The following is a 24131-nucleotide window of genomic DNA, read 5'->3' as shown; positions in this document are numbered from 1 at the left end:
CGCAACTTTGTCAAATACCACAGATAAAAATCGAAATTATATGCGGCATTACAACAGTTTGCCTCCCTTAAAAAAAACATTTAGGTGCCTTCGAGCAAGGATAAGTGGAGTTAATGAGTCATTACGAGTCACATACAGTACAGTGGTTGTAGAAGGTGTTTACACTGTAGGTGTAAACACCTTGTGAAATAGGGTCTTTATGAAAGAAGACACTCACTCATGTTCCAAGTAAAAGTAATCAGCAAGCAAACGGTAGAATTTAATTATTTTAAAATATGCATTTACATGCATATTATAAAGCAAGGAAATTATATAAAAAGGATTGTAAATGGCATAAGCTGCTTTCAAACAAGTACACCTGTCACCGAACTTCAAATGATAATTAGAAAAAAACAAACAGGCATTTCAATAGACTGGACAGCACCAGGGTGAGAGTAACCTGCAGTCGGATGCTATAACTGCGGGTTGTGCAGCACCAGCAGGTCTGATAAAACACTTGGGAGGGTGGAGGGGGATGTGAAGCCTTAAGTAATAACTCCATGTCTACATTCTCCTTGTTTTGGTGAAGCCAAAGTCACGGTAAAGTGGGATTGTTTAGGTGAAGGTTTTAAAAAAAAAAAAAAAAAAAAGTCTTTCCGAGGATGACTCTTCACTACATTCTCTGCTTGCCAGAATGTAGTCCGACCATAAACAGTTAATTTAACATATCAATATAAACTTGCGCACAAGTGAAATCTTGCCGTTGTCCATGTAAAGTTGTGGTACATGTTGTACATTTCATTTGTCGATTGTACATGAAGGAAACTCGTGGGTTGGACAGTGAAAATAGCTCTGCTTCCTTCCCTTGCACAGGCTTCAGCTACAGTGCAAAGTATTTCCAGAAGCCGATGTAGTAATGCTAATGTCTTCGAAGAACTTGAATTCGGCTTTTTACTATTCCGCGTTGACACTGTGGTGCTATCTGGATCACAGCAGCACAACCAGTAATTAGCTCTGCCATGTGTGTGTGTGTGTGTGTGTGTGTGTGTGTGTGTGTGTGTGTGTGTGTGTGTGTGTGTGTGTGTGTGTGTGTGTAGTCTTTGGTAAGTAAAACCATCTGCAGCCTCCGCGAGCACGAGCGCTGCCACAAAGCCCTCCGGAATGGATCAGTATTTGGCATCGGACTCGACAAAACAGTTGCACTGGACACTTCATTCTATTGTGACTTTTATGAATAACATTTGAAAGACACGCAGAATGAGGAAAGAAATGAGACATGGGGGGGGAAAAAATAGTCCCCCCCCCCCCCCCCCCAAAAAAAAAAGGCACAGCGTACAACCAATAAGCATTAAATTGCATCCATCATTTACAAGGTGTTTAACCTCGGAACATACAGTAAAAAGACAACGGCGGTCTCCAAATAAAGATAATTAGTAGAAAAACAGAAACTTCTCCCCCTCCCCCTCATTCTGACAGTATGAGGGGAAAGGTAAAAATCTGCATCCTTTTGCTACCGTTCATCATACACTGTACCATCAATCAGCCTAAAGAAAATACACAAAAATGCCACAAAGTCATCTGCATCACCTGCTGTTAAATACGTCTTTGTAGCTCGAGAGTAGAAAAGAAAGCAACTTGATTTGGGTTTGTGATATTACACAGTTACACAGCAATGAGGGCAGGACTCAACACTGAAGGCACCGCCACAACTGTTCCCCGATCCTCTCGTCTCAGATTAAGGGGAAAACAATGACAATGTGCTAATTTTATGTAATCGGCCGTACTTTTGGGATCTATAATTTGGAACTTGAAAAATACGTTTCTCTTTCGCTAGTTTGGACTAGCTTTTCCTGGCTGCCTGTTTGTTCTAAAAAGCTCTCTCCCTCTCAAAAAAAAAAAGGATATTCACCGTGAACACATAGTTTTTAGACGACTTCTCGTGGCCACGCCCGCGTTAGAAAAACCAATAGGCAATCAGAATTAACGTTGCTTAATTGCATCAAATTCTTTTAATATCCCAAAGGTCCCAGTACAAAATAGAGCACAAAGGGGAGCCCGATCCGGCAGCATTTTGTACAATTCAAAGTTGTACAGACGCCTCTAAACCCGACACCACACCCACTGAAAACACAGAGACCTGCACCCGACACAGGGCTTAGACACCAAAAAAACCTTTCCAAAAATGGAAAATAAAAGCACAAAATGAAAAGAGTGAAAAAGAAGAATCCAGTATTCAGTACGAGTAATAACTTTTTCGAAAGATCGTCATGCAAAAATTAATTTTGCCGTCGACTGGTCCCTCGTTAGGTTGAGACTTGAAGCAGAGAGCGAGGATCCTTGTTCCTGCCGTGGAGGACCCACAGAAGGGACGGGCGGCACAGTGGTGGACCACAGTGAAAACATCTCCATCCTCCAATCTCACTTTAAACCCCGAGAAAAAAAAAAAAAAAAAACAAGAAAAAAAAACCCTACATAGATGCTGAGCTCAGGAAACCGAAAAAGGGTTCAAGCAGTATGATAGCAGCTCAAATTTATAATGTATATAATCTGCCTTCTTAATTTTTATTTTTTTTTTATTCGGCTTAGCTCACGTTTTACAGAAGGTTTGAGGCTTGGGGGTTGAAATGGGAATCAGGACTACATTTCAGGCGCATTTGTTACAAAAAACACACGGCTGAGGAGACCTTTGATTGTAGATCGGACCGGCGAGTGAAGCGCACTGCAATACCTTAACCACATCGATAATCCTGATTTACACCTATCCGAGTACATTCAACTCAACCTACTATTGACCTTGTGACTCCAGTTGCCGTTACAACCGCTTTTCTAAGACCTCGGCCTCTCACGACCGCCAGATCTGTCACTCTAGAGCAGAACCAGCCAATCAGCTACGACTTCACTGGTCTTTGTCAATTTTATTCACCAATCTCCTACCAACTTTCCCCTCCAGCGACTCTGTCACTATGCAGGCTCTGACATTCAGATAATATTCTTGTCTCCATAGCAGACATTATTTAAAATAATTAGACTCAAACCTAAAGCCTTCAGCCTTGTCACCGTCTCCCCAGCTCCACTCGCAAGAGTATATGAGCAAGCTATGCATATGAGTTAAGGCTCACTGAGCTAGGCGTGTGTTCTAGGAAAACTTGATAAGACTTATTTTTCGGTCTCTGGGAGTCATCCTGAGTAATCAGCATCAGTCATTTAAATTGATCCGGTATGGAGAGAATACTGCAATGGGGCAATCGTGGTCGTCGAAGAACATGGTCGTGATCGCCCCATTGAAGTATTGCAGATCGGTGCCCAGCAGTCGGCTGAAGCTATTCTCAGATTCTGATGCCAATCCAATGGTTGACTCCCAATGATGGAAATATTAGACTTAGGTAAAAAAAAAACACCAGAGTTTTCCTTTCACAGAGCTAGCGAGTTCCTTCAGATATCAGTCTGTATGCAGCTCCTCCTGCATGGGCTCACGGTGTCGCCGGTCTCTTTTTGGTCCTCGTCTTGCTTCGGTTTCACAGAAGCCGAGTCTGCCTCCTGGTGTCTGAGCGTCCCTTCGCTCTCCTCTGCGATGTAGAGGAAAGTCCCGCCAGCGCCACACTCTGGTAGGGCGGGAGGGGAGGCCGAGGCCACGCGGCGGGGGGCCAAGGCGGCACGGGCGCTCTGAGATGGACAGTGCTCCAGCCGGTCGTGCTCCACCTCGGGCATGGGGGTAATGGCCGGGGGGAGGGCGTGGGCTTCCATCAGGCCGGAGCAGGGCAGGGGCAGTGGCCTGGAGGTTTCGGGGTCGGAGCAGCTGAACTCCGACGACAGGTGGCTGCAGTGTGAGTCGGCGACGGAGGGCAGGCTGCCGCTCAGCGAGGGCGAGTCAAACTCGGAGGAGTTGGTGCTGCGCTGCTCCAGCAGCTTGGCGTCCATCTCCTCCCGGCTCTCGTTTATCTTCGTCTCGGCTTTGCTGACGCCGGCCCTTTTCCAGAGCTTTCCTTTGCTCTTCTTGCCAACAGAGGTGGAGGAGCAGGAGGAAGACGTGGAGGGCTCCTTGGGCCAGCGAGACGTGGCACAGCAGTGGTTTTCGGGGTGGTGCAAACAGCAGCAGGCGGAGGGGCAGGAGCAAGGGCCGCAGCTGCTGGCAACGTGGCCTGCGGCGCCGCCGCTGCAGCCGGCTTCATCCAAGCTGCTGCTGGCGCTGCCGTGCCGAACCTTCTCGCGCTTGGGCTCCTCGTCCGCATGCACCTCCAAACTGCCATCCCTAGAAGAGAGAAAACATCAACAATGCAAAACATCAATATTTAGTTTATTCATCGTATATTTCATACTATTTTTTAGCTTGCATGTTAAGCAACTGCCATTTAATGTGATTGCTTTATGTTGGGCATATGCTCCCCCTATAAGCTGTCTCCATTGATGGTGGCGGGGTCTGCCTTCCCCGTCAAGTGAAAGGCAGCTGGGGAGGAAAAAAAACAAAAAAACAACAATTGTTGATTATTCAAGGTGCTGACCTCTCCAGCGGCATGTAAGCATTCAGGATGGATCCGGCCATGGCTTTTGTGCTCGCGTTGTCGCTGATTGTCCCCAGGCTGACGGTGGCCGACTCCCCACTCAGACTGCAGCGCTCCTTCTGCACGTCAGCCTGGACCTCCAACCTACACACACACACACACACAGTTTTAATATTGTGGCTGATGTGCGTACAAGAAATAGGGTGACTGACACACACACACACACACACACACACACACACACACACACACACACACACACACACTCTCTTTTAAAAGACAAATTTTACCTGTTGTAGCAGCTGCCCGACAGGCTGCCGGTGATGCTGGCCCCCGCCAGGGCTGTGGTGCTGGCATTGTCGCTCAGGTTGTCGCGCTGCGTGGAGCCCATGCCACAGCGCTCCATGTGGCTACCGCTGGCGCTGAGGCTCAGCCCAGTCAGGCCTCCCACGCTGGCACCGTCGCCCAGGCTGGGGTTGTTGAGGCGGGTCTCAGCCACTGAGGTGGTGTCTGGAATGGTGTATTTTGAGTGAATACAAAATGAGAAGTCAACGGGCGGGTGGGGAGCATTGCAAAGGAGGAAACAAAGCCAAGAGGAAAGACATACTGGTCAATAACAGAGAAAAAAGACGAAGGATACTTAAAAGTTACTGAAAATAATGTCAAGTTAAGAAATTAGCACTCAGTTATGTCTTTAAATGAATTTGACAATAGCAGATTTACAGGAAGATTCCAAGGTGTTCCAATTCATAATCAAAGACACACTGGTGATTGCAGATGTCTCAAGATCTGTCATCGTGTCTCACACCTCCAGGTTCTGGAAAAGGCCAAGTGTTGTCGTTTAGACAGCTGGTTATCATTTAGACTGCAAACCCCTGGGGGGGGACGTGTCTCCCACCTTGTCTGTGTTTCATGTTAGTGGCCTTAGCAGAGCATGAACAATTATTCACACATGCATGTGGATTGAGGCAGTATTAATATAGATTTACCGGTAGCTGCTGCCCCACTGCCTATGTTGATGTCGTTTTCATCATCAAACTCTATCCGGACCCCTTTGCCGTTTCCAGCAGACACTCCACAGCCTCCGCTACGGCACAAAGAGATGGGAACGACCCCGTAGACGTAGGCCAGCATGATGGGCACGCCGATACCTGTAGGGGACAAACACACACACTTCAGTTTCCATCGAGTCGATGAACTTGATGTGGTGCCAATGATAAAAACACTCCACAGCAGACAAAATAAGAATTTCTTACCAACAGTGACTGCTGCAACCACGGGCGAAACAATCACAGAAAGCGTCACGCCGCCGGCGATGACCAGGTTCCTCTTGTGTTTGGAAATGTCCTTTCCTTCGTAGCGATTATGGATCTGAAGAGGTAACACTTTAATTGTAATTTCGCCACTGATATGGTGATTGGTGATTGCACAATACCAATTTTAAGAGGATGGGAAAATAACATTTATTTACATTTTATTCCCTTATGTACGTATGTACGTACATTACTTTATATTTGAAATTGTATTTCTTGCATACTTTTATTTACTCTGATTTTTCAGATTTGTCTTTATTACTGTGTTTCTTACTTTGCTTTTATGATATAATGTTCAATTCATATTGATCCTGTACTTCTTGCTTACTGTATTCTGGTCTCTTTGTGCTGAGCTGCTGTAACACCTGAATTTTCCCGATGGGGATCAATGAAGTTCTCTCATCCAAACACACATTTTAGTTCCCGTAGTTCCATGGTCACAGTTCTTACCTTTCTGCCGACATAGACTGGGATGCCAATGATCATGGCTGGGATGGCGATGCCCGCGATAAGGGCTATGCCAACAGGGGCACCGACGAGTGTGCCCAGCTGCCACAGAATCTTCTTCTTTCTGCTCCAGGGCTTCTTCCCCCAGAAGGTGCAGCCAGAAGGACTGAGGGAGCAATGGGGGTCAGGAAGTTTAGGTACATAAACACTTCAAATACAATTCAAATACATAAATAAATCAAGAAATTACACAAGCAGAAGCATTTACACAAAGATTTAGGAATATATTGATATTTAATTATTGATATTTAAATATAATTAATTACATTATTTCTTACTTTATTTTTCCAAGCAAAAATATTTTAATCATTTAATACCATGAATCCCTTAAGGTGTGTTTGTATTTAATTGAATAAAAATTATTAAATACATAAAAAAATAGTTAGGCGTTTTTTTGGGGATACTTAAGTTCCGACTCAAAGCAGACGGTAAATATTCATTGTGTAAAATATGTCTAAGGGACAACACCACAAACTATATTATTTATTTAGACCTACTTGCCTATTTTTTCGGTTTTTATTTTATGAAAATGTTATTTTAATCTTAATTAAAGTGGCTGCACTTGTTACTTACCGTTCACAAACGGAAATTATTTGATTTCAAGTAGTAATATTCATAATTTTTATTTATATATTTTTAAAATGGTGATAATTGACGGAACTTATTTTATTTTGAATATTCAGTAAAAAATACTATACATCTACTTGCCTTGATGTCATTCTCTATAAACCGCTTATCAATTGTTTTTAAGCTCAATAAACACAGATATTTGACCGGAATCTCTCCCATTTGTCCAGAATTTGAAATCTTCCAAATCCGATCACTTATCGCCTAACCTCAGGTAGTGCAGATCAGAGATCTCCTTCATGCACAGCCAGCAGAACTCGCAGCCGCACACTGCGCACGTCATGTGGTTGCAGCTCCCATCGTTCATCTTGATGATGTAGGCCGCACAGCGTGGACACGGCTTGATGTCGTCAGCTGGAGAGCAGAAAAATCACTGATTTCATAATGAACTTAAAAAAAAGCAGAACAACAGGTTTTAGCAGGTTTAGCTCTTTGGGTGAGCAGGGGTTAAGATGGGATTTGGGAGACGGGTGAACCCTAATTAGAATTCTTAGCAAACCTATTTAAACATTTCTTTATGAAATGATGCATGTTGGGATTGGAAGAATGAGTAACATCAATACCATAATTACACTGATAGTAGAGGCACAACAATTCAATGCCGACTGGTAAAACTTGTGAAGTTTGGTAATTTTGCGAGTCCTCAAAGCATCAGAGAGTTCGATTCCTTCCGAAAGTCGCAAATAGACGAAATAGCGAAGTCAGCAAGGGAAAATCCAATATCTTATGCTTTCTTATTATTCACCCTGTTATCAAGGGTTTGCTGTGTGGGTATTTGGGATGCTCAGGTGGCAGTGACTGTATCAGGCGTGATATTGTGCTCATGTACTGGTACCTAAACCAGATAGCAAATTAACATCATGTAGTGAAAATTAGTTCCCATTTCTGGTTTCATTTTTGGAACTCTGCGACAGCGTCACCTATATTAGATATTTGTTGTGGCTAAATCAGTTAATCCGAATGAATGTATCAGTATTCCTTTTAATACTCAGTATCGACAAGGAACGTGGGTCATGGTTGATTAATAGTGTGTGTGTCAACTACCTGCAGCTCCGCTCTCCTGGCTGTAGCTGAGGGAAGAGGACCTGAAGCTCCTCAGCTGGAGGGTCTGGGCCCTCTGCTGCCGCGCTGCGTCACAGGTTTGGTTGGGGTGCCACAGTTGCTTGCAGTGGTAGCAGAACTCCGTGCCGCAGCCGTCCCGGCCACACGTGATCTTGGGACAACTGGCGCAGCCAAAGGCAATGACTGCATACCTGGGGACGGAGCCACAGTGGAGCTCAGCGCATGTAGTTCATTAGTAAAATGGTGAGAATGTGAGTCCAGCCAAGATTGAGATCTGGGGGCTAAAAGCCAAAATGGTAGCTTGAATAGTTAGAGGAGCTACATCAAGAGAGTTAAACACATTGATGAACCCACATAAAAGCAGGATCTGGCTTTACCTGATAGAATTCCTAATTCCTAACTGTCTGCACATTACGACTCATCAATCACTACAAATAATCGATGTGCATGCTTATTATTATTATTATTATTATTATTATTATTATTATGACATCATGGAGGAGAAGATACCAATATTTTCTATTAAGCAAATATGGAACCTATTGAGAAGCATATAATTTGGTAGCTTTAAAGAAAAAAAATTCCTAAAAAAATGTATATTCGTTTACATAGAAATAAAAACACCTCAAGCAAATGGCTCTCAACAAAACAATTACCACACATAGGTGTCAACATGCTGAGCGATAAGACAAAGTACCTTTGACTGTATGAGTGACCTGTTGTGTGTCTGTTATTACATTTATTACAAGCTAAACATCCACAAAGACACAATGAAAATGGAATATACTCTAATTTGACCTAAAAGCTGACACTGTCAGTCTGCTGGGGGCTGGTATTGCCGCTTTAGGATTTTTGCAAGCAGATGCGGAGAAAAACAAACTCATTGGAGAGAAAGTACCAGACAATGTGCAAACATTTAGCAACAAAAGTACACAAGCGCACACAGAGAGCTTGTAGCTCATCGTTCTCAGGATTAACATTCAGTTGTGTGGCCGTGGTCACATCTAGGGCTGCAAAATGCCTATCCTTAACATTACTTTATACATCAAATCATTAATCATGCTCTTAGGATGGATCAACACATTTAACCCATCGAGATTATGCAGCTCATATAGCTTCAATTATATTTCTCATCCACATTTCTGACATAACAGATGCTCAAAACCCATATCACAGTAACAAAGAAAGTCGCATTGAGATTTAGCCTTAGTTGTGATATGATTTCTCAGTAGCTGCTATAGTAAATATGGAAATATGTGTGCATAGCATATAAGCACCAAACCTTCAGTAGAAGTCTATAGACTCATACTCAGGCTTACTTTTTTGGCACCATCACAGGGCATTTGGTTTCTCATCATAAATCCAAACTTAATTCAAAATTTCTTCACCCAGTTAAATGTACATTTGTGACCAACCGCATCCTAATCCGGCGCATTTTGGGCCTGTCTACTTTTCGCTAGATGTGAAAAACATTGGGAATTAGTTTGTAAATCTAAAATGAGATCATAGCAGATTTTATGTTCCTCAAGTTGTTTTCTATCTCTCAACTTATTTTCTAAACTGAGTTTGATTTGTAAATATTAAAAAGGTCAAGGCAACTTGATCCACCGGCATTTCAAAATGTCACTCACCAACTTCCCAAACTCGCAAAACAGCACAAACAGTCATCTACTGGTTCCCTTTGGTGCAAAAATGCAGATCAAGATCACCCTTTGATATTCCGAGTGATGTGAAGTCAGAATGTGAAATCGTTTTGATAAAATAAGGTTATAAAGTGTATCAAAACTAAATGACTACACAGTCTACTCTGTGAGAAAAAAAATGTTGCGCTACTCACAAAAAGTTAGGGATATTCGGCTTTCGGGTGAAATTTCAGGATGAAGATAAAATGCACTATAACCATGACAGGTGAACTTAATTTGACCTTCTCTAAACTTTTGAATGCACATGTGCAACTGTTCAATGTTTCAGTACTTTTTGCACAACTTGCTGTTCTCTCACAAGGTGCTGAACGGCAAAATTCACAACAGGTGTTTGATCCATGAATCGACCAATACATTTCCTAGTTCAATTAGAATTGGTATTTAAACAGTCCTCTTCAATATACTGTTTACATTTTGACATCATGAGACCAAGACGACACCTAACAGCTGATCAACAGTACCTCGCCATTGTGAGGCTTCAAACAGGATGTTCTCAGAGGGAAGTGGCCACTGAGCTTAGAGTGTCACAGAGTGTCATCAGCAGGTTGCAACAGAGATACAGAGATTGGAAGAGTCACAGAAAGGCATAGAAGTGGACGTCCTTTGGCCACATCCCACACTGATGAGCGCTTCATTGTGAACAGTGCCTGCGGAACCGGATGGTGAATGCCACTCAACTCCAGGCACATTTAAGGGAGGTGAGAGGCACCCAAGTGTCACGTCAGACCATTAAAAACCATTGACATCAGCGTGGTCTGCGTGCTAGACGACCTGCAAGGGTACCTGACCACACCACCAGGCACAGGCATCATCGTCTTGCATGGGCCAGGGAGCATTGACGCTGGACGAGGGACCAGTGGCCTCAGTGCTGTTCTCTGATGAAAGTCGATTCACGTTGAGCAGAAATGACGGCTGCCAACGATGTTGGAGACGTCAAGGAGAGCGCTACGCATCAGCCACTGTTGTCACCAGACGAGCCTTTGGTGGTGGTGGTGGTGTTACAGTGTGGGCAGGTGTGTCTAGTCAATACAGAACTGCCCTATACTTTTTTACTGAATGGTACAGTGACAAGCCCATACTACCTGAATAACATCATTAATCCAGTCATTGTGACCCTGCATGAACAACACAGGCCTAAGTTCATCTTCATGGACGACAATGCTCCAGCTCATGGAGGTGGCATCATTAGGGAACGGCTGCTGGAGACTGGGGTACCTCAAATGGAGTGGCCTGCACTTTCTCCAGACCTGGATCCCATAGAAAACCTATGGGATCAGCTGAGTCGCCGTGTAGAGGCTCGTAACTCTGTACCCCAGAACCTCAATGACCTGAGGGCCGCCTTTAAGAAGAGTGGGGGGCCAGGCCTCAGCAGACAAAAAGTCGACTTGTGAACAGCATGACACGTGGTTGTCAAGCTGTAATTGATGCTCAAGGGCACATGACAAGTTATTGAGACATTGACATTTTTTGTTGTGGTATACCCACCACTTTTGTTTCAATAAATTGTCTGAGATGAGGAAATCACCATTGCATGCTTCTACTTAAATGCCCTACTTTCATGATGTAATATCACTGTAGCGTGAACTTTTCACATTTTCCATAAATGTCACCCGAAAGCTGAATATTCCTAACTTTTTGTGAGTAGTGTATATATTGCTATATTAAAATGACAAGATTTGCATTTTGAGCGGCAGGTACGTGCAGGGGGTGCGGGGCGGTTCGAGCACCTGCCCCATGGACCCCATGGTGCCCCTCTTGTTAGGTTTTTTTAATGAATGGGTTTCGAGGTAGCGGATTGTCTGGGCAGGATATATTCATGAGGAATTCCTCATGAACCGTGGCACACCTGCGATGTGCCCACAGCAGCTCTGCTGTGCTGCTCAGTTTTCCCAGAGCGACAAAATTCCAAGAACCGTGCCTTTTCTTAATTTCTGAGCACCCGCCCCTAAACGTCTCTGTACGAGACTGTAGCGGGGAAGTGAGACCCGATCACCAGTCATTACTGAACAGCTTTGAGCAGAGAGGGGGAGACCCTCCGCCCCCTCCCCTCCTATCCCTCTCTCCGCTCCAGTTTCAGAACACGGTAAACTGCACTTACACCGTTTCATGCTCGGATATTTCCTGACGGATTTAAAAAAACGTCTGTCATCAATGTCAATCATAGACGATTTAATCATAAATCAGCCCAAGCCTAGAGTACAGCACTATCCAAATTTACCCATTTAAAGCACCAATTGTGTTTCTAAATGGGTATTTTCTTCTGCAAAAGTCTGAAAACGCTACTAAAACTTTAAAGCCTGAATTCTGATTTTCTGATTGTTTTCAAAATCGTAATCCCTTATAAGTCATAGCTTACAAATTATTTGCTTGATTCCCACAAGTGATATATTGTTTTGAAACTCTGGTTCTATACTTTCATATGTGAAAAAACAAAAATGTCAAATCAAAATGTGACCCTAAAGTATGCAGAGTGTCATGGTTGTGAAATTTGGAATGTGCATTGTTTTACTGTGAAAATAAACAAGCCTTCTGTGGTGTGGTGCGTGGATGGGATGGTTTGAGCAGCCACACCTCACCTGGATCTAGGTGATTGGGTCAGGGTGGCTGCATACCAGTTGCTCATTGGTTGGGCTAACGAGCAGCAGGTTAAACCCCCATCCACACAGACACTGCCCTGGAAGGTGGAAGACGGAATGACCACAGTGGGACCTGAACAGGGACTCCGGCACGGGGAAGGGACACAGAAGGGCCATTCGAAGACGCCCTGGAGCCACCAGCGGGTCAACGGGCGGCCCCAGCACCAACCCTCCCCCGACTGGCAGCAGCAGCAGCACCCAGGGGTCCGGCAGAGGACCGGGGGGAGAAGCAGCCGCAGCAATCACCATTGGTAACCGTCTGGAGCTTGCTCCTCCACCCAGCAGCCACCACTGGGACCATCAAGCAGCCCCAGCAGCAGCCAAGTCTGGCCACGCCGTCACCATCCAGCACAGCAGCCCGAGGCCCCTTGCTCCGGAAGGAAAGAGGGGGCAGTCTGTCGTTGCCCTGGTGGATGGAGGAATGTCAACCGTGGTGCTCCAGGTCCCAGGTCCTCTGGAAGGGGACCTGTTAAATTTTTTTTGGACATTTGTTTGTATAAGGTATGGGAACCCTGTGACAGAGTTTGGTGTTTTTTATGAATTAAGGTATTGGAACCCTGGGTCAGAGTCTGTCGTTCTAGGTATAGTAAAACTGTGTCAACATTTTTTTTCATTTTTGTTCTCTGTTTGGTGGTTGGAGTTGGCTTTGGCAATGAATTCTTCCTTCCCTTCTTGTGGTGTTGGTGGTGTGGTGTGGTATGTGGATGGGATGGTTTGAGCAGCCACATCCCACCTGGATTTAGGTGATTAGGTCAGGGTGGCTGCATACCAGTTGCTCATTGGTTGGGCTAACGAGCAGCTGGTTAAACACCCCATCCAGACACACACTCAGGATAGGAGCCCTGTCATGTCATGCTCCTATCTGCTCCTGGCTTATTCCACCTAGCCTCCAGTCTACAATAAACTCATTTCTACAACTCATCGATGTCTGTGTCTCTGTGCCGGAGGGGCCTAAAAATGCCACTTGGATGGCATGTGGTAGGCAGAACTACCACACCTTCCAATTACTTCAAAGTTGTGCATCTAGATTTATTTTACCCGAGCCTATAATCCAGTGAATCTAACATCTTACAAAGCCCGAAAAGAAAATGTGACTCAAAGGCGTGAAAATTTTGTGTGCATATTTTATGCACTGAACCTATGTATACAAATTTAATGCCGAATGTTTATTTTAATTTTCTTTTTTACTTTTCCATTATGACTGCCATATTTATCTATTTCATTATGTATCCATTTGCTATGTTTTCTTTCTACATCTACATTTAATTCATAGATTTCTCAGCAGAGGGGACGAGTTCACAATCCAGTATTTAGCCCATCTTGTTCCTCTGAACAGCTTTGGGTGGTGTAATATACTTTGAAGAACATGGATATAATTGGTTAAGCACTCGTTCGTTATGCAGAATTTTTCTAAATTCACAGTGGGGTAGTAAAATCTATTATAGTCACCTTGCTTTGGTTCCAATATAATGCACAAACTTTGTGCTTCGTTTGTAAGGTTTTAGCGCATTAAAAGTTCAGTTTGAGAAAACAGGATTGTAAAAATATCACTTTCCATAGCTTTAACTCTCATGCAAAATTGCCTTTCATACAACAGAAATCTTTTTTGATGTGGATAATCGTAACAGTTCCTGCTATCGACTAATATCAAAAATGTAACTGTGATTTTATGAAACGATACAAAAACAAACATAACGTCCATTGTTTTGTGCCGGTGACAGGGAGATGTAATCATCTGAGCCTGGTGCTTGAGAGAGCACTGAAGAGAAGAGAGAAAGCATTAAGCAGTGCAGCACGTGGCAGCGTGCCAGGGCTGAAATGATTGCAGGAACAAAGCCAACAGAGCTGAAACAAACACAAAAAACAGCCAGCATTCAGGAAAACAGGGTCTCTAGTGTTCCTGTACTGATGACCAATACAGTCAGAGACATGTAGAGGGTAAATCAGTTTCTCGAAAACTAAACTAGCAGTCAACGTCGCAGACATGGTTACATTCTAGGGCTGTTCCCGACTCAGAACGCTGTCAGTCAAATCGGAGTTGGCTGTTAAATGCGAATATTCGACTATTTGGCGGGGGGGCAGGGGTGAAGTAGGCGGCCATTTCGGGCGCCATCCCTAGGGAGGGGCGTGGAGAGGGAGCGATTGGGGCGCATTTCGCGCACCTGCCTCCCTCTCCGAAGGTAACGGACATGCACACGCCAGCGACGGGGTGCCCGCGATTGGCGTGCCAGAATAGTGTATTTATTTTAGATGTAGGATATTTCATTTTACGTCTCCTTATGGACAAAAGCGTGCGTCATGGCGACACTTTCTCCGGGACTCTCCCCGATCATCCCCCTCTCCATGCGTTATGTGCAGAAAATAATCCTAATGAGTCTACGAGTTGTGCCCTGCCCCCACACTGTTTTAAATTGTTTTATTTGGAGGAACGGGGCACAGCTCTCCATTATGCTCTCCAAGCCGTGTTCGCGTGACTAAAAAAAAAAAAGAAAAAAAAAAACTTGACTTGAAGAATCTCATTCGACTGACCTGCAATTATCTCAAAAAGCCACCACTAGACTTTCTGTTACCCTTATTAGCCAAGTGCGGATTTGATTAAGTAGGTCAAGAACCTTCCAGTTACAGTCAAACTGGCCATTATGAATCAAAGCTGTGAGCTTCATTTTACCAGACAACCTCTGACTAGGAAGGTACCCTGCCACATCAAACAACAAAGGTAACTAGAAAACGTTTTTTAATTTAACAGGTTATGAAGCCCAACTTAAAGGCAGACTTCACACATAGAAACTACCAGGGAAGGCCAAATTATTGTGAAACTCACACCACTTTATTGCACAAGCAATAACCTTTTTTTTTTTTTTTACATACTACTAACACTAGTTACTGTCACACTGGTCTGTAATATGTTAATTTGATTAATCTTAATCTAATTATTAGTTCAATGAACTTTCAGAGAGACCGTTCACCCGAGGAAGCAATAAGTAATAAAGTTGCTGCACATTGTTCAATGCATCTCACAAGAGCTTAGAAAGTTTTGCAAATGAGTTGCATCTTTTGAGGTCATTATTTTTTCATGAAAGCTATTTTGGGAAATTTGTCTGTGTGTTATTGAAATAATTCTATATTGAGCGCATCTGAAACCCCCAAAATAGAAAAGTATATAAAAGGACGAGCGTTGTCTGTAGTGCCTTCAGGTACAATTTTGAGTGATTACTTTATTTGAGTACATACTTTTTAGGGGAGTCTATACTTTATTTTATTTGAATACATTTCAAAGAAAATATCTTGTATTGGAGTATCAAACCTGTCCCTATTTCAGAGTACTTTTTACTTGGGGTACTTAAACTTAAATATACAACATGAATACTTCTCTTACTGCTGGATCTTACAGCACGACTACATTCTTAACCCCTTCTTACCCGCAGTCGGGGGCAGGGCACCAGCGGCAGTCGGGGTCTGCAACCAGCCACCGCCTCAGCATGAACTCCTCATACTTCTCCATCAGCGCCCGGTCGCCCAGGATCATCTGGATGTCGTGGGGGTTGAAGCGCTCTGAGCACTCGGGGCAGCTGATGTTCACGCGGGACTCGGAGATCTCGATGCGCAGATACTGTCGCAGGCAGTCCGCGCAGGAGCGGTGGTTGCAGGTCATGATGTCAGGAAAGCGCTCACGTGTGTGGCGCAGCAGGCACAGTGGGCACTCCAGCAGCTCCGAGGACCCTGCCGCCGCAGCCGCGGAGGAGGAGGATGCCACGCCGGGCGCGGAGTGGGCAGAGGTTTTATCATGGTATGCTTCCGACTGGATGCTTTCGATGCTCGCCACGCCCTCGGCCCCACCTCCCCCCACCTGAAGTGGTCTGGATTTGCGCTTGGGATCACGGTCAGGCCGTCGGCGGCGACCGAAGAGCGAGTGGAGGGACAGACGTCGCTTCTTGGGGGTCTTCCTGATGGATGGGAGGCTGACGGAGGAGGCCGCCGAGTGGAGGTCTCGCTCCGAGCCCGAGCAGCCATGATGCGGCTGATGTCTGCGCAGGCTGCTCATGGGGCCGGGTGGAGCAGCGCTGGTGCTGGGACTGAAGACTGTGCTCACAGCATCAGGAGAGAAGGCGGGGGGCTGGGAGGGGGAAAGGACCAGGCCGGACAGACGGGGGCTGGAAGGGCGCTGGCTAAGACATGGTGGGGGCAGGACGCTCGTGGGGCTTCCTGGTTCGGTCCGGGCCGTTCTACTGACTGGCTCAGGTGGGATGTCCAGCTGGGGAGGGAGGGAGGAAAAGACATCAAAAACTTATATCAGGCTAAGATCAAGATATATTACAGATTTTCTTTTGTTGCTCCAGAACCCAAATCAAAGACATTTGCATGCACAAGGACCGATTGATCCCAAAAGATATTCATGAACCACAGGTGGGACGATAATAGATTTAACTATATATCGTCATAGAAATAACCACGCCATAGTTTTTACACTATCATTAAAAATATATAAATAATGTCTATGGCCATAAGGAGGTGTACCTCTTGTCTTCCACTCAGTAGACAGTGCAACATAGGAAGAATAGATTTGATTGTAAATGACATTATACTCTGCTGTTTGATTTAGTTCACTGCAAAGGACAGGATACCTACAAAAGATACTTCAATTGTTGAGAAACCGTTTTTTTTTAACTGCATGTTTATTGTAGAATTTAGGGAAGGCCAAAATACATGTAAAAAAAAAAGAACGATCTTTAAAAAGAGAATTTTTTTATTTAACATTTAATAGTACACAGTGAAAATCCTGGGTAATCCTCCCCCATAGAGCATACATTTTATCATTCAAACAGGGATTTACTTTCCAAACATGCACAAGACAGTTTGGAGTGAGTGGTGTTGCAGCTTCCTATGTTACGTCAAGCCTTTTCGATGATGATTGAGTCTCCTGGCAGACTGCAAAAAGCATTTTCCCCATACCTCCACATGTGTGCACATCTGTTGCACAATAAATGCTAACTTTCCAAGAGCATGTAAAGTACAGAAAGAAATGGCACATGACAGATTGATGCATTTTACACTACATAGAAATGGCCGAAAATAACCCATTATGTGAATGGCTAAAGGACAATTAATCCTAAGTAATGGATGGCGCTACATGGGGGCGATATGTCCTTCAAAATTCATTGCATAATATACAATTATAAAAAGCATTTCCTCACTGGGAGGTCATACTTTGGCTCTACATTTGAGTATATATCATCCTGCTTTGGATCATCGTCCTTGAATGAAAGAAAAACTAGTACTTCCCACATTCTGTATTATGTTGCCCACTCCTTTTGGACTCAGTACAGTGTGTCTGAGAGGTGGGGTGTTCATATCTCAAAAAAAAGGGAAAGTATAATGTGGAACCACGAATGAAATGAAAAGCTGGTCCAGCAGATGCTCTTATCAGAGCAGATGGAAGGTGTAGATGGAATTGATGCTGGCTTCAATTACTGTTACCATTGTTAGAGGGAGTCATACACCTCTCCACAATATCTGTTCTAATTTGCATCTCCTAGCGATAGTTGGAGAAATTTCCAATTGCAAATCAACGGAACATTAGTTTATCTTGCAGAAAGCATAATCAACCACACTTCTCTATCTACTCTTATTTGAGCAATCCTCCATTAAGTGCACATGAATAAAAGGAGACACGCACCAGGTGATGAGCAAACCGCACTTTCAGCCCAGAGCGCCATGTTGATAAATCACAAGGATGTTTCTAGGCACAGAATGCATCTGAAATGAGGGGCCACGGGTTAAGTAAATCTGTCCCCAAGTCTGAATCTACCTGCATTGAGGAAGGCCCAGACCACATTAGTGCTGTGTTACCAGACACTAGCGATAAATAATATTAATAAAGTCTCAAGAGCTTCCTCTTGACTATTATTTTGAACTTTTGGAGCATTTCGGATTATTAAATCCCCCCCCCCCACACACACACACACACACACACACACACACACACACACACACACACACACACACACACACACACACACACACACACTTTCTCCTAGATTTATATATGACAATCTGTGCAGTTTCTAAACATAGAAGAATTGATTTGGATTGATTCAGACAAATGACTGAGAAGTGGAATGAGGTACAACAGAGGAGTAGACAGCAGTGATATAAATAGGTGGAAACAAGGCGTGGCAGATGGTTTTGAGAATAGATTAAGAGAAAGCCTGTTATGTTTGGTCGATATAGTCACCCGTAAGATTAAATATATAGTCGACTCATTAAGTGTGGAAAGAATGTAATAGCATGTTATCAAGCCAAGACCTGACAGCCAAGATGTAAAACAATGTGCTTAACACTCGAGGAAGAAAAAGGAGTGCAGCAAGACAGTCGCTAGCAACACCCGCTGGAGTCATTTCACGAGACGAGGGCTGGGTATGCATAACTATATGCCACCACTCTAATGATACCTCCTACTTATATCAACTGGCTGGATGTGAGAATATGAGAATAGCCATGAGACAGATGTTTTTTGTAATTCTATTGGTTGGTGTGTGTGTGTGTGTGTGTGTGTGTGTGTGTGTGTGTGTGTGTGTGTGTGTGTGTGTGTGTGTGTGTGTGTGTGTGTGTGTGTGTGTGTGTGTGTGTGTGTGTGTGTGTGTGTGTGTGTGTGTGTGTGTGTGTGTGTGTGTGTGTGTGTGCCTTCTTCTGCTTTGGTGTAAAACGTCTTCGTCAGCTTTATAGGGGGAGAGTTGTGACGTCACAAAGATATTACATTATGTTGCCACAGCTACCTGACAATAAGTGTGCGGGCAGTGCACTCTTTAATGGCAGAAATCAAGACTTCTATTCATTTCACTAGGTATTAGAAAGGATATGAAGGGTGATTGGTGGCTAGCGTACAATACACCAAGTACAGTGGTACCTTGATTTACGAGTGCACTAACATATGGGTTTTCCAAGTTACAAGCCATCGTTCCGTCGACTTTTTGTATCGATTTGGGAGCAAAAATGTGAGTTACCAGGAGCGAGCTTCAGGTGCGCCACCGCTAGTTGGCGTGCCGAGTGAATCTGGCCAGCATTCCGCGTCTCCCTCGTTCACTTCACGTGGTTACCTGACCGTGGAAGCATCTCTTTTGTGTTTTGTCCTTGTGTTTTGTGCAGTAATTTTGCTCAATTTGTTTCTAACCATGGGTGCTAAGAGAGTAAGTACTGAGAAGAAGAAGCGGATGATGTCGATTGAATTAAAGCATGAAATCATAGGGAAAAAAAAAACAGTTTATTTCTTTACATTCTCTTTTATTATGTTTTTATACAATATTTGTTATTTATAAATACATTTTTCTTATTCAAAAACACGTAACAAAATTTTTTTTGTGAGTTTGTGAGTGTTTTTTTGGGGGCTGGAACGGATTAATGGCATTTCAATTAATTTCAATGGGGAAAATTTATTTGCTATACGAGCAGATTGAATAACCAGCTTTGTCACGGAACAAATTCAACTCGTAAGTCAAAGTACCACTGTACACTTATGGAGGACTGGGTATGTTGTCTTGTCAAATATTTTGCTTGTTTGTTGCCTTTAAATCTTCTGCTGTGTGTGGTTTTCACTAGTGTTTATAACACAGCTTGCCTAGTGCCTTTGGATTGGAATTTTGGTTTTCCCCCCATTGATTTTGGATTGTGCACAGTGAATAGATATGCTTTAACTGTAGGGTTGTAGACGTTAGCTTTGTCTTGAGGTTGTGTCCTACTCGTTGACTATTGTGTCTAAATGGAAGATAGCGGTTACTAAGTGCATCTGTTTTGATCTGTTTTATCCAATCTATGATCTACAGGTAGTCCTCATTTAACAGTCTACCTGTTTAACGACTGTTCAGACTTACGACCAGCTCTCCGCCCAGACTGTTTTATACGCTGTGTACAATACTGTGGCGTGCGCGCTGCGTCTCCGCGTCAAGCATCTCATCACACATCACCCTTTATACACTATATATACACTGTATAGATCTTATCTCATTATTTTTCTCAGTCTTGTTCCTGCAGTCTGTCGGTATTCACTCCACTAGCATTTCCCAATCACCATGACCACTTACTGTGAAATAAAACCTCCTCACCTCCTCGCTCCTCGCTTAGCGACCTGGTCCGAGGAACGAAACTCTGTCGTTAAGTGAGGAGTACCTGTATTGTGGTTTGGTACTTCCACCTTCTTTATTTGTGCAGGTATTGCCACTTAACATCTTGGCCATGGAATGCTTGCTAATGTTGTTTTATGTGCATGGTCCCTGACAAATAAAAAAAAATACACAAAACTTCCACCCAGAGGAAAAAATGAGACGGGAAGTAGTATATAAAATTGGCTGGAAATTGCCTTTAAGATCATGTAAACATGACAAATAGCACACTGGCCTCAGAGAAGCAGCTCTGTACTGACAACAAATCCAGCATGTCCTGAGCAATGACTCAGAATATACTGTATGCCATCCACTCAAGAGTCAACAGATCACCTCTGAACAGAAATAACATTATTCTATTCTTAAGTTCTTCAGTAATACAGTTTGTGAGCTATGTGACCCTCTGATGACATCATATTGAAACCATCCAGCAATACAGAATGTACTAATGTGAACAAATGGCAAAACAACAATGAATCGCTCTTACATCTACATTCCCTTCTTTACTAGGCGCGTCATTTAGGTGGTAATACTTATTACCAGAGATATTTCAACATGAAATACTTTAAAATATTATAAAAAGAATAATAATAAAAAATAGATTATATCCAGACACAAAAAATCCAATGGCAGAGACACCAACATTGGCTGAATTTACTAAACCTACAATACAACACAATGCTGTTGTGCTAGCAACTACTAAGGACAATCACATAGTTCCACAGTGAACTTCCTTGACTAGCTAACTGATGTGACTCATAATTCAACAATGGGGAAATTCTTTGGGTGGCAAACTGGCACTAGAGCAAGGTTGGTAATGTGAGGTTATGCCAACTGAATCATATGAGCCGAAGGAAAGTTTCCCATGTTACCATGGAACAACTCGAGGCCATGTGAAATTATGATGGCAGATTGTAATTGATCTAGAAAGGACTCCCCCCGGGCGGTACCTTGACACACAAGTGGGGAATGAAAGGCACTTTCTTTGTTTTTGTGATCGATGTGTATGTTGAAGTGCTGTGGCCCAACAGCATTCACATGAGACCACAGCTCGTTAGGATGATCTCCTATTTCTCAAGACAAGTCACAAAGCCTACCACAACAGAAAGACCAACTGTGTGGACATATTCAGAAACGCAATCTCCCTTCCTTCTTCCATCTCTCAAAAGTCATCGCTGGGTTGCCTTAAAAAATTGCTTAGTGACACAGATAAACTGCCATTGCAACATGTTGTGGACTCCAGTGTTATTTAAATGAATCATAAATTAAACAGTATTAAATGTGTAGTGTTAGTATAGTATAACATGGAGTTTTTAACTCTTGGATGATAGACTCTATTTGTATGTACATCCCAAAAGTCACAGTTAAGATTATAATATCAATGTTGTATGAGTGCAAATGGGGAAGTTTTACTAATAAATATATTACTATGACAAACATGGAGGATTAATTATGATATACATCATGCTATTGCTTCACAGATCAAACATAAATGTTAAAGAACCCAATGAGGTTTATTACAATGTAAAATGCATTGCAGTGGATGACCAGACAAACCACACAAAAACTCTCATTTCAACTTCTTCAAAGGCTTAGGCGTTTTTTTAACCTTTAACCTAGCCTGGTTTTTCACTCATTATTTCAATCATAAACTAAAACTATTGAGAGAATGACTTCAGCTGACCACTGCACAATGCCGTAATCCCGGGCGCCGAAAAACGTGGTTGCAATCGGTGCAATCACAGGGAACAAGTTGTAAGTTAACTGATGTGTTTCTTTGCAAAGGGTTCCATCGAGAAGGCTAATTTCCGGTTGACATTCCAGACAGAAGGGGTTTCCTGCTTCTGACAATGCATTCAGTTAATACCACTTAGGACATTGGAAAATAACAGAAATTGGATACAAACTTCTATAACAAAATCAGGCCGCAGTACCTGTGTTTAAAGGGGACCTATTATGAAAAAAAATCACTTTTTCAGTGCTTGAGCATATACAGTCGGGTCTCTCGTAGGCCTACGAATACCGTTTTTACACAAAAATTAGCGGGTTTGCCTGGGTAAACCCGGAAATCTTAGGCGATTGACGCCTTTCCCATTGCCAGAAGAAATATTGGGTTTTTTTTGGTGTCATGTTCAACCTCACGAACACACCGGAAAAGGGGTGTGTCATGTTTCCAGTGTGATTGATAACTTAACGGTAGAGGAGACAGCTACAAACGAAGAAACAAAACTGTAAAATTCAAAGAAAAAAAAAATATTGAGCCATTCAAAATAATCTGTTCATTTATTTACGGCCCAACACTACAGTAGAAGCAGCACAGAGTATCCATGTTCAGAGACCGGCTTGGGGCGGTGCTGGAGTGGCTCGGAGCCCCGCGGGGGTTCTCTGCTGTGCTCCCCACACTGAAAACATTTCATCCTTCAGCGCGCGTGGAAAAAAAAAATCTATAACTTCTGGTTTTGGATTCTAAATCAGATATGAAATGATGGAACGATACACGAATATCCCTGCCTATTAACGTTCTAGTGTCTGGAACTTCAACGCGTGTCCCATCGCACCGGTAAATGGGCCAAAATTAGCGGGTTGACCCGGGTGTCCTGTTTACAACAGAGCCGATCGGAGGTGGAGCCGATAAAAAAAAAAGTGTCTACTGCAGGGTCATATGACTTGGGACTAATCTTTCCCACTGATGACAAATGTTACTGGATTTTTGGCGCAGTGGGAAAGGGGTATATCAAACAAACTGTGAAATCAGACCAGTCAGACAAGTCCAGTCAATTTTTCGTGAGCTACGTATTTCAGAAAAGATGTCATAAAACATGTCGTTCAGCTTTGCAGCCCTGATCTGCGTCATCCAGGGCTTCAGTAGAAGCATTGAAGCAAAGAGCTAAGCACGGGAAGTGCTCTGTTGGCTGCAGAAATCACCACAAATGTTTTAAAATAGGGAGAAGAATACCAACTGTCCATGACAAAACTGCAGTCGATGAAAATGTAAGTATTTAAAAAAATAATTCTGCTGTTAAGAGGATGTTGTAGGTTCACTGTAGGCTGCACTGTGTATGTGTTTCTTCAGACAAGACCAAATAAAAAATTGTGTGTTTTTATATTCATTTATTTTATTTTCCGACATTTACATGAAACAAAATATAACCCCTGTGGGTCCCAGTGCAGTGCCCCCATACGAAAGTCGGAACAACATTTTAAATGGCCTTGTAGATCTTATATGAGTGAAGATTGGACGGATTGGACTTATTTCTTGCCTTAAATATTTTCAGAAACAGATTTTGGTGAAATGATAAGGTAAAATCAGTAAAAGTTTACAGAGCAAAACAACCGGAGCTGGAAGTGAAGCTCAAACCCCATTGGGTCATAGAATTAAGGGCCGGGCTGCTCATTTACATTTAAAGCTGCACACACAGAAACAGCCCATTTTGAAACAGGATGGCTAGATGCATGTTAGAATGGGTAGAATACATAATCTGAGTGATATTTTTGGCAAAAAAAACAAAACTTCAAAAACACATTTTGGGGACCTCAGAGACCTATATTCACTTGGGTAAAAAGGAGCATAATAGGTTTGTCTTTTACAACTGCATTGTGAGAAATAAATATCAGCTGTTTTTTTTTTTACTGACAGTCCAGTCCATATTAT

At 43.2% G+C, this 24131-nt stretch overlaps 1 protein-coding gene across 2 annotated transcripts in view; it reads right to left on the bottom strand.

Annotated features, from left to right (window-relative positions):
• Positions 1–1313: 1313 nt before the first annotated feature.
• rnf19a (ring finger protein 19A, RBR E3 ubiquitin protein ligase) overlaps positions 1314–24131 on the bottom strand; it is a 28090-nt gene continuing 5272 nt past the window's right edge. For both annotated transcript variants that reach the window (XM_080002716.1, XM_080002715.1), the window contains 9 exons: positions 15746–16578; positions 7970–8178; positions 7135–7279; positions 6242–6404; positions 5735–5849; positions 5468–5629; positions 4769–4988; positions 4479–4622; positions 1314–4228 (listed from right to left, as the gene is read on the bottom strand). In XM_080002716.1, the coding sequence (XP_079858842.1) occupies positions 3412–4228; positions 4479–4622; positions 4769–4988; positions 5468–5629; positions 5735–5849; positions 6242–6404; positions 7135–7279; positions 7970–8178; positions 15746–16368 (2598 nt within the window). In that variant the 5' untranslated portion in view covers positions 16369–16578 and the 3' untranslated portion in view covers positions 1314–3411. The remainder of the gene's footprint in view (positions 4229–4478; positions 4623–4768; positions 4989–5467; positions 5630–5734; positions 5850–6241; positions 6405–7134; positions 7280–7969; positions 8179–15745; positions 16579–24131) is intronic.

Source organism: Zeus faber, assembly GCF_960531495.2.
Source record: "Zeus faber genome assembly, chromosome: 1".
Lineage (NCBI taxonomy): Eukaryota > Metazoa > Chordata > Actinopteri > Zeiformes > Zeidae > Zeus > Zeus faber.
Note: the sequence above shows the minus strand (reverse complement) of the source record. Positions and strands in the feature narration are given on the sequence as shown.